General features: G+C 36.5%; 1 protein-coding gene across 5 annotated transcripts in view; it reads right to left on the bottom strand.

The window, feature by feature from the left end:
- Positions 1 to 17,209, bottom strand: part of ADGRG6 (adhesion G protein-coupled receptor G6) — a 105,840-nt gene that overhangs the window by 20,559 nt on the left and 68,072 nt on the right. For 4 of the 5 annotated variants that reach the window (XM_081942645.1, XM_081942647.1, XM_081942649.1 and 1 more), the window contains 8 exons: positions 16,043 to 16,250; positions 14,656 to 14,821; positions 12,281 to 12,421; positions 8,989 to 9,117; positions 7,732 to 7,777; positions 5,961 to 6,067; positions 3,295 to 3,422; positions 1,947 to 2,215 (listed from right to left, as the gene is read on the bottom strand). In XM_081942645.1, coding sequence (XP_081798771.1) covers positions 1,947 to 2,215; positions 3,295 to 3,422; positions 5,961 to 6,067; positions 7,732 to 7,777; positions 8,989 to 9,117; positions 12,281 to 12,421; positions 14,656 to 14,821; positions 16,043 to 16,250 — 1,194 coding nt within the window. The remainder of the gene's footprint in view (positions 1 to 1,946; positions 2,216 to 3,294; positions 3,423 to 5,960; positions 6,068 to 7,731; positions 7,778 to 8,988; positions 9,118 to 12,280; positions 12,422 to 14,655; positions 14,822 to 16,042; positions 16,251 to 17,209) is intronic. The other variant, XM_081942646.1, reaches the window with a different exon arrangement.

The following is a 17,209-nucleotide window of genomic DNA, read 5'->3' as shown; positions in this document are numbered from 1 at the left end:
TCTAGTGCATGGTGCTCATCACTTTTTCTTGGCCAAGGGAACTAGTGTTGTCCAAAGGCATTTCATAGTCATGTGGTCAGTTTGTCTATACATCAAAGGTACACAAAACATTGTTATCTTCCCACTAAAATAGTACCTATTAATCTACTCCCATTTGCATGTTTTCTAACTGCTTGGTGTGCCCGAGCTGGGGCAAGGAGTGGTAGCTCACTCTGTTGTGCAGTGTTTGGGTCTCAAACTTGGGCAGTTAGCTTTCCAGCTGACAAGCTCGGCATCTTTAACCATCATGAGACATCATGCCCCTTCTATTCTAGATTAGTGGTTAGTATTTTGCATGGTATCTCAAAATGGGTGTCAATAATGTAGTTAAAGTATAAGAAACTGACTCACAAATTAGTTTATTGCTGTTATTTCACCATGATGTCTTTCTATGAGTTGTTGCATACTATAATTGTGTTCAAGCCCTCCAAGCTTTTTTTCATAATTCAAAAATTAAAAATGTGGGGGGAAGCGAAGTGAATAAGAGTATTGTTTCATGAACTGTAGAGTTATTTATCGGAATCACTGTTCACTGCATGTTTTATAAATAAAAGCTGTCCTTCCTTCCAATCTGAAAGCAGCACTTAGTTGAAGGTGCAGAAAAACTATCTTCAAATGATAGCATACTTGCTAGAATGTATTAACCAACATAAGTTTCACAATGCATTCTTACAGTATATACAACATATATCTTTATGAATTTCATACATTTCCTTTAGTAATTTTTCCTTAGCTTTATAGAAGAATCAGTTACTACCATGCTGTGTTAGATTAAAATGTATAAAGATTATTCTACAAAAATGCTTCTTGTAGCCATGAATATATATAAACCAGAACAACTGATACATAAAAGGCAGGAACCTATCCCTTGCTTTCAGTTTCGGTTCCTCTGCTACTTATATGAATATAACTTCATCAGGCGCTTTTTTATTTGTAAAACAACAACAACAAGCAAACACTTTATTAAATAAAAATAAAGACTCCAGGGCAGGAATGCTAGAATCCATGGTTGAAAATTGGATTAATAAAAACTTGGATTATTTGGCCTAAGGATTCTAATTTTGTTGTCCAAAAACTGCTCATAACTATTTGTGAGATTATCAGTTGGTCAGGCTTTTTAAGCCATCAATATATATATAAATGTGTTAAAATTATGGGTTATATGGTTATATAAATTCTAAGCAGCCACTCCTCTGGCGCTTTATCAATTTCTGTAAGGTAAAGGTTCCCCTTGCACATATGTGCTAGTCGTTCCCGACTCTAGCGGGTGGTGCTCATCTCTGTTTCAAAGCCAAAGAGCCAGCGCTGTCCAAAGAGATCTCTGTGGTCATGTGGCTGGGATGACTAAATGCTGAAGGCACACAGAACGTTGTTACCTTCCCACCAAAGGTGGTTCCTATTTTTCTACTTGCATTTTTACATGCTTTTGAACTGCTAGGGTGGCAGAAGCTGGGACAAGTAACGGGAGCTCATTCCATTACGCGGTGCTAGGGATTCGAACCGCCGAACTGCCGACCTTTCTGATTGACAAGCTCAGCGTCTTAGCCACTGCGACCCAATCAATTTCTTTAAATAAGCCAAATAAAATTACGAAATTACATTTAAAGGAAATAGTTCACTTTTAAGAATAAAAATTAATTGAAACAAGTTATGGGGAACCTTATATGAAATATTGGAAACCTTTAAAATTACAAGTGTATCTGGGTAGAATATCAGAACTTATCCGGGGACAATTCTCCAACTCATAATAAGTATTAAATTAGGCAAAAAAATGACGGGGGAAAGGAGAAATAGAAAAACTAGAAAACAAAAAAAATATTTCTCATATATCTACTGTACTTCTGTTGTCATTCCTTGATTTTAGGAGCTGGAATAATCTAATTTAAAAACAAAAGAGTCTCACTTACCCCAACCAATGACACAGAATTTTAGTATGTATCGGCGAATATAAGTATTGAACACTTTTACTAGTGCTATATACATATGAACAGCTTCAAGGGCCATCCAGGTGAAAGTTGCCAGAAGAAAATAGTGCAGGAGAGCAGCAATAGCTATGCAGAGGCCCTCTATGTCAAAGGATGCAATCCAACCATCCAGGAGAAAGACCAGATTTAGGCCCAACAAAGCTGTGCTCAAATTCATTAGGATTTTAGAAGGATAATCTCTTCGCAGTTTTCTGGCGATAAATGGATAGAAAATTACAATGTAATCAAGTAAGAATTCCCTCCCATTCACGTTTGACATTTTTTTCTTGAACCTTGGAATTATTTAGGCCATAACAGAACACACAGATGTACTCACGTCTAAAAGGTAAGTCCGTTAATAAAAGGTAAGTCCATTTATAAACTTGGGCACTGAGAAAGTAACATATATGCCCGTGATGGCGAACCTATGGCACACATGCCAGATGTGGCATGCAAAGCCTTCTCTGTGCGCATGCGCATCATTGCCATCTGCTCTTCTGGCCAGCTGATGTTTGCGTGTGCCGGGGGTGCAAAAACCTGGAGACCAGCTGGCATGTGCGTGCTGGCCACCTGGTCTTCGGGTTTCTGGGGCACCAGAGCTCACGAAGACCAGCTAGCTGGCACATATGCATGTGCCAGAAACCCAAAGAACAGGTGGCCGCCGATTGCCAGAAGCCAGAAGATCAAGAGGTCTTCGAGTTTACTGGCGATCTGGCGTACCTGCGTTCTGGTTTGATGCTGAAAAGGTTCGCTATCACTGGTATATTCATTTGCTTTTAAGTGGTATCTTTATTGTAGCAGATTGTTTTGTAATTTGGGATTGATTCTTTTCCCCCCCCATAGAAACCAGGATATTATCAGGAAGGCAAAAGTCCGCGTCTGAATCTCTAAAATAAATTAAGGTACCATATGGACTTATGGGTGTGTGATATATAAGCATGTATGTTAGAGAGAGTAAATAAGAGCTGAATTTTAACACGATATCCCAGATTCTTACCTAGTTGAGGAATTAAATGACTATTTAGCCATTTTATTTATAGGCATCTGTTCTGGTTTGTTTGCAACACTAAAACCACATTTCTCCCACAAATAAAACTTGTATTACTGTATCGATCTGCTGATTCAGAAGACTAAGGATCAGGTTTTACTTTTATGGAATTTTCCTGATTTTTCATATTTATTGTCAATAATCTGAATTTTAAATTTTGTGGTTGTGTCCATAGAATGGTTTTGAGAAATACTGATTGAAATACGGTGGTGTAATTAAAACTATTATTTAACAAGTACTCACTCAAAAGCGATATATGTTAGAAGGGTTGCAGCAGAAAATATGGCTGATATACCACAACCGATATATGTTATGAAAGTAAGGACTTTGGTATTTCCAGAATCTATTTGTGAAGCTGTTCTTGGCAAATCCTACACAGAAAAAGAAACAAAGTATATAAACTGTTAGAATGACATTTTTGAAAACTGTTTGTCTTCTCCTGGGACAACAACATAGATGAAAGTGATAGGCAATCTGGCCAAAAGTACTGCCCATGATATATTTAATACTTGCTGTCATTTTGGCTTCCTTTCTACTTTTCCTGAAGTCAAGAGGGTATGTTGTATATCAGCGGGAATGAGCAGTAAATACAAAGCACTAGTTTTATGTCATTTAGATTGCAAAACAATCAGTAAGCAATCCTTCCACTTGCAGTTTCTATTTTCTCAACATTTCTTAGAAATCAGGACTTTTATCCTATTATTAAGTGGAATCTTCCTTTATAAAAAAAGTCTATAAAGTCTAACAGTCTTGCCATAAATGACATTTTGATGTGTGAAAATTTATGCTGGTGTTATTTCATAGGCCCATTTGAGAACTTCAGTTTGAGTACTATGTTCCAGATTGATAAAAATAAATGGAACATTGGAAAAATGAAAGGAGATAAAACACTTTGGATTTGCATGGGGTGGTGGGGGTTTCAGGAAGCTAGTTGGAGTTCATGAGATGTTGCCATTTACTTGTTGATTGGGTTTTTCCCTTGGTTGTCATTAAAGGTTTCTAACATTGCTGTTTATAGACACTTCTCTTGTAATGTTCCCAGAGTAACCACAGCAAGATGGATGGCCATATAAATTGATTAAATGAATGAGTAAAATGATGATTGATATGTAAATGTTTTTAAGAATACTTTCTTCCACAAGCTCACTCTTCAGATTATTTCCCACCAGCCAGGTCTCCAACAGAACGGTTACACACACAACTGGAATCTTGTGGAAATATTACAAAGGCTAAAAGCAAGATAATCTTATATGGGGAAATGGGAATGAACAGATTTCATTGCTAATTCTCAACTATAAAATTTCCCACCTCTAAGAACTGCTTTTCCTTAATTAAAACCGCTGGCCAGTTTTAAAAACATGCTGTTTGTGTGGAATGTGATAACGTTGTCATCTTTAGATTTTCCATGCATACAAATCTGAATGAAGATTCACCAAGGCGCAGGGGTGGACAATTTGAAGTTTCTGCCTATAGGATCATTTTCTAAGCGATTTACCTTTCTCAGAACAACAATGTGAACAAGCTTGTAAAAGTGGCCATACTAGAATGACATTCTTACAGCACAATTACATACCTATTCATACTGAAGTCCTACTGAAATCCATAGACTTCCCCCCCAGCCAAGTAAGTAAGTTGAGTCTTTCAGCATTAAACATTTCAGAAAAAAATATTGAACTATGATATTGATAGCCTCTGAAGTTGTTGATCTTAACTTTGTTGAAAGAGACAAAGAGTATTCCATACTAAAGCACTCAGCCACTAAAGAGGTGTAAACATTGTCTAGTAATGGCTACCACTGCCTTATCCTGTCTTAAAATGCAGCTGTAGATTGGAAAGTCTTATACATTTCTGCACAGAAATAATCCTGGAAGTATTATTGGATATTTGCTAAAAAAAATATTAACATTTTCAGAGTGGAACGCTGCCAAGATTCTATAGACTTTTCCCTGTCTTCATTTTTAAAACCCTTACAAAAGTACTCGCAGCAAGAGAAAAGAGCCATTGACTTTATTTCAAACAATGCACTCCTTTTTGAAAAAAAATATATGGAAGTAGAATGTAACAATCTTGAGAAGGGAATAGAAAAGCATGCCACATCACAAGGCCTGTGGGAGTCATATATTAACTTTGTAGGTGTGATGTACTATGACTCATAAGAGGGAACTAGGAAGGAAGAAGTAGGGAAAAGCTCATTCTCATATTGTAACTTAGTATTTGAAGCCTTGTTATTTAAAAAAAATAATGATTTAAACCAGGAAAAAATTTTATGTACATACTTAACTTTAGCCTAAAATCACTAAAATATCTCAGAGGTTGTCAGTATCAAGGCAAAAATTGAAATGATTACTGAAAAGAACGCATTGTCAAAAAGTTATAGATAGATCTTTATTGATTTTTAAGTATTGAACACATCTTTTCCCCTCTTGCAGATGGTTCAACGGGGCCACAATTTTTTTTTAAAAAAGGAAACTAACCAGATAAATTCCAGAAAAGTTATTTTCCTAAAACAGCCACAGATAAACAATTCCTATAGCAGATTCTCACTCTGGACCAGAATATGTAAGAAAATGCATAAGGACTATGTACAGTCCTCTATGTTGCATTAATTGTATGCATACAGATCAAAGCAGAATAAAATCATATGATGTCTCTATCAATGCTGAACATTGCTGATGAGGATGTGTTTCTCATGTTTTTCTGTGAAGATAACATTCAATGACACATTCTCCTCTAATACCTAATATCATATTGTGTGGTATCAAGAATACTACAATTCAGAATTAATAAATAAAAATATTTAATGAAATGTTTGGCATGTTCAAAAGCAGCTCATTTAAGTAAAATTACAAAAATGCCTCAAGGAAGATAGCAATTTGTGAATGTTATGAAAGAATAAGACTGGAACTTACCATCAATATGCCAAAATGTGTAAGATGATTGCAGAGACAGACAGTCTCATTTTCATTTGACTCGGGAAGTGCATAGCAGCCTGTTGGATTCCATCCACCTTGGCCTCCTACAATAATGAATGATTATTAATTGTTAATTGTTATTGATTCTCCTCCTCCTTTAAATTTTTTTGATGTATGTTTCATATGTACGACGTATGAAAGCAGCTTATGAGAATTATTAAAAAAAAACAATGCAGCAAAAGTGCAACTATATTTCTTTAAGTTGATTGTATCAAAGAAAAGGCTGTATCTCAAATTTCAATTTTATCAGTCCTGTTTAAGGGAAGGTCATGAACAGAGATGGACATTTGCATTTTAGCAGTGGGGAAGTCTATCCTATCTTAAAATATATGTTGAGGTTAGTAAATCCTGCTCTCGCTTATAGTGATTCCTCCCCTACTTTATCACAGTTTGGGAAACTAGAACAAATATGATGGAATGATAAAACATACATTAGATTTAACATGCTGATTCTGCAGTGGTGTCTACAGTGACAGTCACTGATGTGAAACTGGCAAGTGTGACTGAGCAACTGAAGCATTGCCAATTTTAAGTTTGATACTTGACATGCACATTTAAAAAGGAGGGTGTTTCAATTGCCTGGTTGTGCTTCCCATTTTGACATTGTTGACTGTCATTGAAAACCTTCCTACAACTCTGTGATAGCAAGATGGGCAACAAGCTAATTTAAAACACTGAGCATTTTACCTCAATGGATGACAGTGAGCTTCTACCTTTTCAAAATGGAAGGATTCAAAAACTGCTCACAATTGCCATGCATGATTACTAAATACTTTCAGCAAAATGATATTCATATTATCAATCCTTCCAGTCAGGTGACACAAAGGCGGACCAAAAAAATTATGAAGATTAGGATGAAGTTTAGTTGTAGCCAGACAAATGGTATGGACAGCTATGTCCCATCTCTTCATCCTTCATAATGCATGTTTCATTATTTGAAATAGATCCTCCAGCTGATATTTAATAGAGGTTGAAGCTCCCCAAAAGTATTTATTACCACCATTAGGGACTAGTGTAAAATCTAACCTATGCTGATTTGGATGCATCTCAAGACTTCCAGCAACTGCCCTCCATTAACACAGTTTTTCATAATTCTAGAACACTAGTTTTCAACCTTTTCTTTACCATGGACTTCCTTTAATTACCCTTCCATGCCACAGACCATGGCCACAGACCACCAAGATTGAGGTCAAGATTTAAAACATAAGATTTCTTCAAGCCTTCATGGACTCCCTGTGATGATGCTGTGCCTCCCCCTCCCAGTGGTCTGTGGACCACCAGCTAAGAATCACTGCTCTAGACACAACTACGGTAAGTATCTGGATAGGCATAGTTGCTTGTTGTAATCACTTTCCAGTCTGGGTAGGAGAAGTTGTTTAGTTGTAAATATTTTCCAGTCTATTTTCTGATTCCTGAGTGTGGTCTGAATTGTAATAAGATTTACAGGAGGGGCAAATCCCAAAGAAATACATGGAAAGTATTCATCTATAATGGATGGTTAGATTATATTACATAACTGAATTATATTAAAGAGTTCACTACTAGAGGGCGGCTTAATACCATTGTTAGACTAAACTTTAGATTTTACATCTTGTATAAATGATTTGTAGGTTGGAATGTGAATTGTCTTACTGCTAAGTAAATAAAAAGTTTTCAGAAATGCCCCATATCTTCCATATCAAAGAAAAGGGGAAAAAATTAAACTTACTGTTCTTGTTCATATCCCAAAAAACACAAGTAGTATTAGGAGCCTTCTAAAAATTAAAACAAAAACACAAATTTGTATCTCTATAGGTACATGAATTAAAAAGTAATGTCTTCTAAAATGTTATTAATTAAGCAAGGAAGCTAATTTTCCATCTACATTTCTTCTCATTTATTGTTCTAAACTTGTAAACACATAAAGAACTAAAGAACAAATTAAAGACAATCTTAAATGAGCATTTTCAATTAAAAATCCAAACGTTTGAACATGCACATTTAATCAGTTGGATAACTACTGGAGAAAAGCAATCACTATGGAATTTAATCCTTCAGTTCTATAATGCTCTCCTGAAGAAAATTCATTTTTCTGGATTAGTGTTTGCTTAGTGAGGAAATCATTCATTGGAAGAAAATGCTATATTTTTAAAGATGTCTCAAAACTGCAGGATTAGAAATTATTAAACTCTTAGTCCTCTAACTAAGAGCTAATGTGAATGAAAAAATAGAAAGTGCTCGCAGGAGTTAATTAGTGATTGTGGATTAAGGAATGGTATCTTCTCTAGCAAAAGTTGATTGTTTGTGTATCTCAGATCACTTTTGCCCCGCATGTTGACTCTTAATTGACATGATAGCATCAGCACTGGTATTATTGTTTTGCTTTGTATATTCACAGCAAGGGAAAGCAGTGAAAGCTTTGTCACTCTGCTCTTCTCTTTCTCTAGTTTCTCCCATTAATAGTTGTGAAAAAGTATAGCCATAATGGGTCATGGATTCCTCTACATATGATGGAACTACACACAATCTCTCTCATTGGTGTAGAAAAAGGAATGCTAACACATTTCTTTAAGGATATACTTGCTGTTCACATGTTCTCTTCAACAAGCAGCCATGTAGCTGTCATAAACAATATAATTCTTTGTGGGATGGGGTACACGGAAAAGCAAAGTTTCTTATGTATGTTTAACTCACTCTGAGAGTTGCCCTATAACTTTATGTATACCATTTTAAATTCTAAGGGCAAGAAATTTGACCTTCAGTTTTTATTCCCCAGCTTCTTGATTTCAGGGTTGATTTTGGAGAAAAAAAAAGCTCCAGGGCAACAGAAAATAATTCAGAGGTTGACAATACATGTGCATTATGTAGAGGTATTTCTGTTTCTAAAACCATTTTGTTTTGCCCTCCTGCTCAGTACAGACAAATGAATATTTTGTTGCTCTAACTTAATCAATTATATTTTAAACAAAAGCTGAAAAACTCTTACCTGGATGTTGTCATGTTTGAATGTATGCTTGATTGTAATTTTCACACCCTCCTTGAGATCACGGATAGTAGTGTTCCCCACACTGCAAGCTACCACGTAACTGGTTAAATTGGAAGGAGCTTCTGCATCCTTTAGGATATTAATTTAAAGATTTATAGGAAAAAGTGATTTTGTAAACCCCCATTTAATAACAATTCATAAATTTATTTGTCCAAATTGCCAGTATAAATATTGTCAGTACATACAATACAATAGCAGAGTTGGAAGGGATGTTGGAGGTCTTCTAGTCCAACCCCCTGCCTAGGCAGGAAACACTATACCATTTCAGACAAATGGCTATCCAACATCTTCTTAAAGACTTCCAGTGTTGGGGCATTCACAACTTCTGGAGGCAAGCTGTTCCACTGATTAATTTTTCTAACTGTCAGGAAGTTTCTCCTCAGTTCTAAGTTGCTTCTCTCCTTGATTAGTTTCCACCCATTGCTTCTTGTTCTACCCTCAGGTGCCTTGGAGAATAGTTCGGCTCCCTCTTCTTTGTGGCAACCCCTGAGATTTTGGAACACTGCTATCATGTCTCCCCTAGTCCTTCTTTTCATTAAACTACACATACCCAGTTCCTGCAACCGTTCTTCATATGTTTTAGTCTCGTCCCCTAATCATCTTTGTTGCTCTTCTCTGCATTCTTTCTAGAGTCTCCACATCTTTTCTACATCGTGGCAACCAAAACTGAATGCAGCGTTCCAAGTGTGGCCTTACCAAGGCATTATAAAGTGGTATTAACACTTCACGTGATCTTGATTCTGTCCCTCTGTTTATGCAGCCTAGAACTGTGTTGGCTTTTTTGGCAGCTGCTGCACACTGCTGGCTCATATTTAAATGGTTGTCCACTAGGACTCCAAGATCCCTCTCATAGTTACTACTATTGAGCAAGGTACCACCTATACTGTACCTGTGCCTTCCGTTTTTGTTGCCTAAATGTAGAACCTTACTCTTTTCACCATTGAATTTCATTTTATTAGGTAGTGCCCAATGTTCAAGTTTGTCAAGATCCTTTTGTATCTTAAGCCTATCTTCTGGAGTATTGGCTATTTCTGCCAGCTTGGTATCATCTGCAAATTTGATGAGTTCCCCATTTATTCCCTCATCCAAATCATTGATGAAGATGTTGAAGAGTACTGGGCCTAATACAGAGCCTTGGGGTACTCCACTGCATACTTCCCTCCACATAATGCTTAACATTATTTGACTGTAAGAACATGCTGTTCATTAATTTAAAATGTGGTTTTTTTACTCCCAGAATGTCTGCTATTTCCCTTACTACTGCAATGCATAATTTTGCAGTCATTCTGAGAAATTTGACATTTGTTTGGAGGCAATTCACAAACAATGCTGCTGATATCTAATGATATAATTAGATTAATTCCTTATCTAAGAAGGAATAGCTTTTCTTATCATATTAACAAAACTTGTCTACAGAAAGGAGACAGATACTTTTCTTCAGCTTTACTGCTACTATATACATTATCCTATTATGAATATCTAAAAGTGACATACAATTTTCAAGTCCTGTATCACCCCACCTCAAAAATCCAGGCATGTTTTTGCAAGCTGCCTATCAAAATTATCATTATCACTCAATTATTTCAGTACACTACTTCACCTAAACCATGGGTTAAATCTGATCTGCCATCTAAATTGGGACTGAACAAGGGCTATAGTTACCTTCCAGTCTTTACTTAATAAAGCATGGGAAGAAGAGATCATTGGTTGTAATTTAAAGAAAGGTGAAAAGTTACCATTTACCTAAAGGAGGGTGAAAAACTTACCACTGAAATGATGAGGAAGTCCTGCCTTAGCACTTGGCCACCACAGGTGCCGACATAAAGTGATGTCGAGCTGGCCATGCCCCCTGGCCATGCCCCCCCCACCCCCAAGCTCAAACACAACTTTGATGCGGCCCTCAAAATTGTAATTGTTATCTTTAATAAAAGTGTTTTAAAAAAGAATTTATTTGACCAAGCAAGAAACAGAACAAGCATAATTATACTCACATTTAAACTGAATTTAGTAGCACCAGACAAAACAAAACAGATTATTATATTCCAGTCCCATGTAAATCACTCAGGATTTATTTCTATTGGACATGGAAGCTCTATTGTATGAATATGCTACCGGTGTTGATTGCATATGTTCCTTATACAATCTTCAGGCAGATTAATATTACCTATTGTTTGAACATTTTCCTCAAATTAAATGTAAATGTTTATGAATACATTTCTATCTTGCCTTTCAGGGCATATTGCACCATAAGAGAGCATGCAAAAACAAAACAAAACAAAGAACAAACAAAATTAATAAAACATAGTGGAATAATAATGTTTTCAAAATTCTTTAAAAACCAGAAATAAAGAGGCCCATATGTATTTCACTGAATAATACATTCCAAAGTTATGAGGCAATTGAAAAGTATTTCTACCCATCAATGCATTGTTCAGCATGAGAGCAGAATCTCTTTAGGAGATCACAGAACTCAAGAAAGCTCATAAAGATAATACCTGCATATTAAGGAAATATTTATATTCTCTTTTCAAATCCTATAGTTCTGGTATTCTTTAGCCTCCCCCCTATAACTGTGCATTTTATAAGTTTATTTAAACTGACCAAATAAATTATCAACACTTGCTTTTTAAATACCAAGATTAAAAATAAAATTTTCCCCTTTTAATTGTCAATGTAATCCCTTGCTTTGAAATGGGGTCAGGGCAACTGATTGGAGGTGAGGATTTACTGGCCGAATGCCCTTCCTAATGTCTATGCAGAGTTCACAGCAGACAGTTACTCATTGACCCTGAGAGAGAAATATCTGCTGCTGCCTAAGATCGAACTCACAGCCTCCTGATTGTGAGGTGAGACTTCCACCTCTAGGTCACCATGCCTCCCAAGGTTAAAAAGAAGAATAAAGCAACAAAAATTAAAACAACAGAAAGAAAAAGAGCCACTATTGGTATTTTTAAAAACCTGCCCATTAATTTCATCATACAATTCACTTACGATCTAAATTGGCCTTTACAGTAGAAAGGTCTTTTAATATATTTGCCAATCACAGTAAAAATCTTGAAAAGGTTTTATCAGATAATGAACACACAGAGATAAAGTGAATGTCATCCTGCTATTCCTCTTTCTAAATTTATAGTGTCTGAATAGAGTCATAAAAACAGTAACATCTCACTATAAAGATAAATTTCAGTATTTTTATATTTTTTACATAATCATTAAACATATTGATGCCTACCTGGAAAAGTCCATTTTTATTGAAAAAAGTGAATTGAGCCCTTGATATTGCTTCAAGTTCTTCTTGATTTAAATTATTTAGCAGACTTGGAGGCAAAGAAATAGTAGCAAGAGAATTTTCTTGGTGTTTACCAAAATCAATCTAAAACAGAAAAATGAAAAAAATCCTCTATCAAAATAAAAATAGAAACTATTTACCATGTTGAATGAGGAAATATATTGTTTGATTATTGGATTCCTAATTATTTAGTTAACGTTAGTTAAGCCCTTCCTCATCATTATGAAAATCAATATTTATTTTATTTCAGTTCATAAGATTATGCCCTTCTAAAGAAAAAATTAAATTTGTCTCTATTAAATGTAAATATCAATTTAATATTGTTTATTTTTACAAGTCAACATTAAGGTTAATTTACTGAAAAATATTTTCATTTAGCAGTCTATATAATTCAGGTTGTACAAGATCAACTTCAGCTTTTTTTCAAAGCTATTGTTTACCTAATTTAATGGGTAGATAATACTGCTAAATATATTTTGGTTTGGATTCATTGAGAAGTAAATAATTAAGTGAGTGTCTCACCAACCTCTCTCCCAGGGAAGCAACAACTAATAGTTGAAATAGACCTTAGGGGCCACCTTCAAGAGCTGCTCAACTCATAAATCCTAACAGATTAGATTAGATTAATTTCAGCATGGGCCAGATATAATGTTTACCACAGAATAGTAGTTGTTTTCAAATTCTAATATCTTGTGTCAGGCTTTTTATTTAACTTGCTGTTGAAAGCTCATGGAACAGTACGCAAGACAACAATACTGCATAAGCTAGCATAAGGTAGGACACAGGCACAAAGCCTTAAATCAGAGATGGATCACATTCTTCAATCTAGAAACAGAACACTGCTTACATGCCCTGCTGGGAACCACAAAGAGTGTGGCCAGAAATGTCATAACATCTTCAGCAATTTAGGACTAAATTGCTCAGGCGGATGCCAACATGTAACCTCCCCATATCAGCTGCATTCTCTACCAAACCTATGAGGTTGCCCTCCCATAACTACTTAAAATGACCTTGTAAGAAAGCATTCACAGAAAGCTGAATTGACCCTGGGTGGTAGCAGAGAGAATAAATCAGGAACTTGTGGCCCAGTAAACCAAATTGTTTCTATTCATTGACCATATCTCAAAGATAACGTAGCTAGCATGCTGACCTAGCAGGATGGGATAAATAATAATAAGGTCACATGGATGGCTTTATCTAAAACATTCCACACTCAGTTTGCCTTTTTCTTTGTCTTGTCTTTGCTATGCAGTGGGCCAAAGCTCTAGTTCTGCTTTTGCTCATGCCAGTTCAGAGTGTCAATGTTTTGTTGGAAGCCCTGTTGCATGCAAATATATTATATTGTATCTTCAACATGATTTGGTTGCTTTAGGTGAACCATGTTTTGACAATAACAATATTTTAGGGCTTAAAGAACTTATTTGCCCTTAAACCACTCCATGGGAAAAATCTAACAGGTATTTTTGGGGGATGAGAAACGGCAGCAATTTTTAAGGAGTAAAATGGGTGCTTTACCTTGCAAGACATCTTCTTAGCTTTTAAAAGCCTCCCAAACTCTCCTTCTTACAAACATTAGTACCCAATCACTCTAGGGCAGGGGTGTCAAACTCACGGCCTATGGGTTGGATCTGGCCTGCGGAGAGCTTAGATCCGGACCGTGGGGCTACCCCGGAAATAGCACAGGACTGGCCTGCAGTGCCTCTGCCAGCGAAAACGGAGCTCAGGCTCCCAGGCTCCGTTTTCATTGGCAGAGGTCTAGCAAAACAAACTAAAAGCAAAACAAAACAAAAGGAGAAATGTTTCCCCTTTTGCATTTGAGCATCCAAGAATGGACTGAAAAGGAGAAAGGGAAAGACTAAAAAAAAGAAGGAAAGATGAGAAGAGAGAAAGGAAGGAAAAATAAGGAAGAGGAGAAGGAGGAAGAAAGGAAAAGGAAGAGAGAAAAGAAGAAAAGGAAGGAAGGGAGGTAGGGAGATTATAATGAGAGAGAGGAAGGGTCTGAGGGAAGTCCTGCCTTAGCATCTGGCCATCACAGGTGCCCCCAACATAAGTGATGTTGATGTGGCCATGCCCCTGGCCACGCCACTCATCCCCTGAGGTCAAATACAACCCTGATGCGGCCCTCCATGAAATCGTGCTTGACATCCCTGCTCTAGGGCATGCTATAAACCACAAATGGAGTGGTAAGCACATGTGAGTTACACAGTATGTATTGCTCATCCCTGTCTTGAATTGATAAACTCAGCATAAATCACTGAATTAGTCAATGGAATTCAACATATCTTGCTTGAAAATAACTCTGGATGTTCTTGATATACCTGAAAATCTGAAGCATTGTTCTGGGGACCAACACTGAAGGAAGAGCCATTGAATAAAGATGAATTCAGGGATGAAACTCCAAGCGCCAAGTTTCGGGTTGAGATGCTCATGGAAGGACCTATAAACTGAATCTTCAATGCCAAGGCATCAATTGTCTTTATAGCTCTAAAATCAAGCATACACATCAAATTCATTAAGCAAGCAAGAGCATTGTTAAGTGAGTTTCACCACATTTTTCAAGTTGGCCACGCCCACCCAGTCACATGGCTGACAAGCCACTCCCACCCAGTCACATGGCTGGCAAGCCACTCCCACCCGATCACATGGCTGGCAAGCCACTCCAACAAAGCAGGCCACACCTACAGAAGAGGTTCTAAAAAAATTTGAAACCCACCACTGCTTTGCATGCATTAGTAAGTATTATTTTTGGCATAGATTTACCTAACTATAAAGAAAAAAACCCAAACTTTAAAATATTCAGATATTTGTGAGCAAATTTTACTGAAGAACAGTGTGTCCAAAATGATAGAAAGAGAACAAAAGTCATATACAGATCATTCTCTTTCTTTGCTCTATTCTTTGCCCTGCTGGAGGAAGAAAAATTTGCTTCTTTCTCAGTTTCCTTTTTTTAATTAGAATGGTGGTATTTTGAATATATGTTTTTAAACATAGATTATGTTCCTTGTTGTTTTTAGGCCTAATTCTATTTTTTTTTATTTTGCTCATAGTGATGGGGAAATGCTGTCATAACTGATAGATACTGGAGAGATATCCAGGGCTCTTGATAGTTGTTGCTCCCACAATTATAGCTACTCACAAAACCAGTTGTATCCCATTTATTAACATGGCCAGCATGGGAGAGAATTTGCAAAAGCTTTATTGGGCACTATAATTTCTATTCTACTGCCATGCTGGGAGACATGATTGCTCCAAACAAATGCATCTCTTTTCTGGGCATCTGTTCCTTTGGATTACATTTGCAGTTAAGAGTTAATTGATGTTACTTGAGCTAACGAATTACAGTAATTTGATTCAATGAAACACTTCTTTCCTGGAATCTAATACTTGTGAATGTTATTAGTGTCACTAGCATGTCTTGTCTCACTTACATTTTATCTACCTTTCATTTTGACTTATTTTAATTGCAATGATCCTAGAGAAAAACTGATTTAGTATTAAAATAGTAGATTTACTATCAAGCCCATGAATTGAGAAGTTAAGAAAGTCAAAAATAGATTTCATTTCTTTATTGATTTGAATAATTCACTTGAGGAGTTAATTTTAAAATGCAGATAAAGTTTCACACTGTTTATATGTCCTACCAATATATAAACATTTTTAAAAAAACTCTGCATACCACTTAGATCCTCTTCCCGTAACACTTACTCAGAAGAAGATGCAGCCAATACATTATCAGAACTAGTTAAAATATTAGAAAATATTGTGATCACAGTAGAACCCAAGGATTCATTGATTTCTTCATCATTCACAATTTTTTTTAGTTTCTGGATTACATCATTGACTTTGTCTGAAGTCAACTGCTGCCCTTCTCCCGTAAGATTCAGTAGTTGGTTGGCTATGTCAGCAGCATTTTCTGAAAGCACACGAAGAAAGCAATACATGCCAGTTAGTCTCAGAAAAAGTTCCTTTCCCCCCAATTATAGCAAGTCTATCAAGGATTAGGGTGTGTATGTACTTAGTGTGTATTTTGTGTACTGGTGTGGTAGAGCTTCCAGATGGCTTTGGACAGTAGGTGAATGTACTCTGCTTTTTTGCTCACTGTTGTTTGGCTGTTTCAGACTCTGCTGGGTATGTTTTATTTTTCATTTTCTGGGGTCCCAAAGGTGCTTTTTCAAGAGGCAATTGTACTTTCTGGAAAATCCAGTTGCCTCTTGAAAAAGCATCTTTGGGACAACCATGACCTGGATGACTGAGAATCTCCATAGACATTTCATTCTCTGGGTTTTGGAATTCATTTGTTCTGTCTATCAGTTATAAAGCTAGTATGATTTTGGTGTTGGTTTTGTATTGTGTTATACAATTATGTTCATTGTTTATGGAACTGCTACATGATGTACCATATTTTTTGGAGTATAAGACACACCCTTTTTCCCCTCAAAAAAGAGGGTAAAAATCTGGGTGCATCTTATACACTGAATACAGCATTTTAGGCCTCCCAAAACTCCGCCCCCTTTGCAAAAATGGCCATTCACAGCTTTTAGAAGGCTTCCAGAGTGCTCCTGGGGGCTGGGGTGGGCAGTAATGAGCAAAAAACAGGCTATTTTTTGCTCGTTTTTGCCCCCCTCCAGTCCCCAGGAGCACTCTATAAGCCTCCTAAAGGGCTATGCATGCCCCTTTTTTTGACAAAAATGGGCCCTTTTTAGCAAAAAATTGGCAGTTTTTGGGAGGTCTGCAGAGTGCAAAAACTTTTTTCTTTAATTTGCCTTCTCAAAATCTTGGTGCGTCTTATACTCCAGTGCATCTTATACTCCGAAAAATACGGTAGATGGTAGCTCAAATAGCTGACGACAGACATTAGCTTATTGATATTAA

The sequence above is a fragment of the Natrix helvetica genome, assembly GCF_964273705.1.
Source record: "Natrix helvetica genome assembly, chromosome: 2".
NCBI classification, from domain to species: Eukaryota; Metazoa; Chordata; class Lepidosauria; order Squamata; family Natricidae; genus Natrix; species Natrix helvetica.
This window is presented reverse-complemented; position numbering and strand designations above follow the sequence as displayed.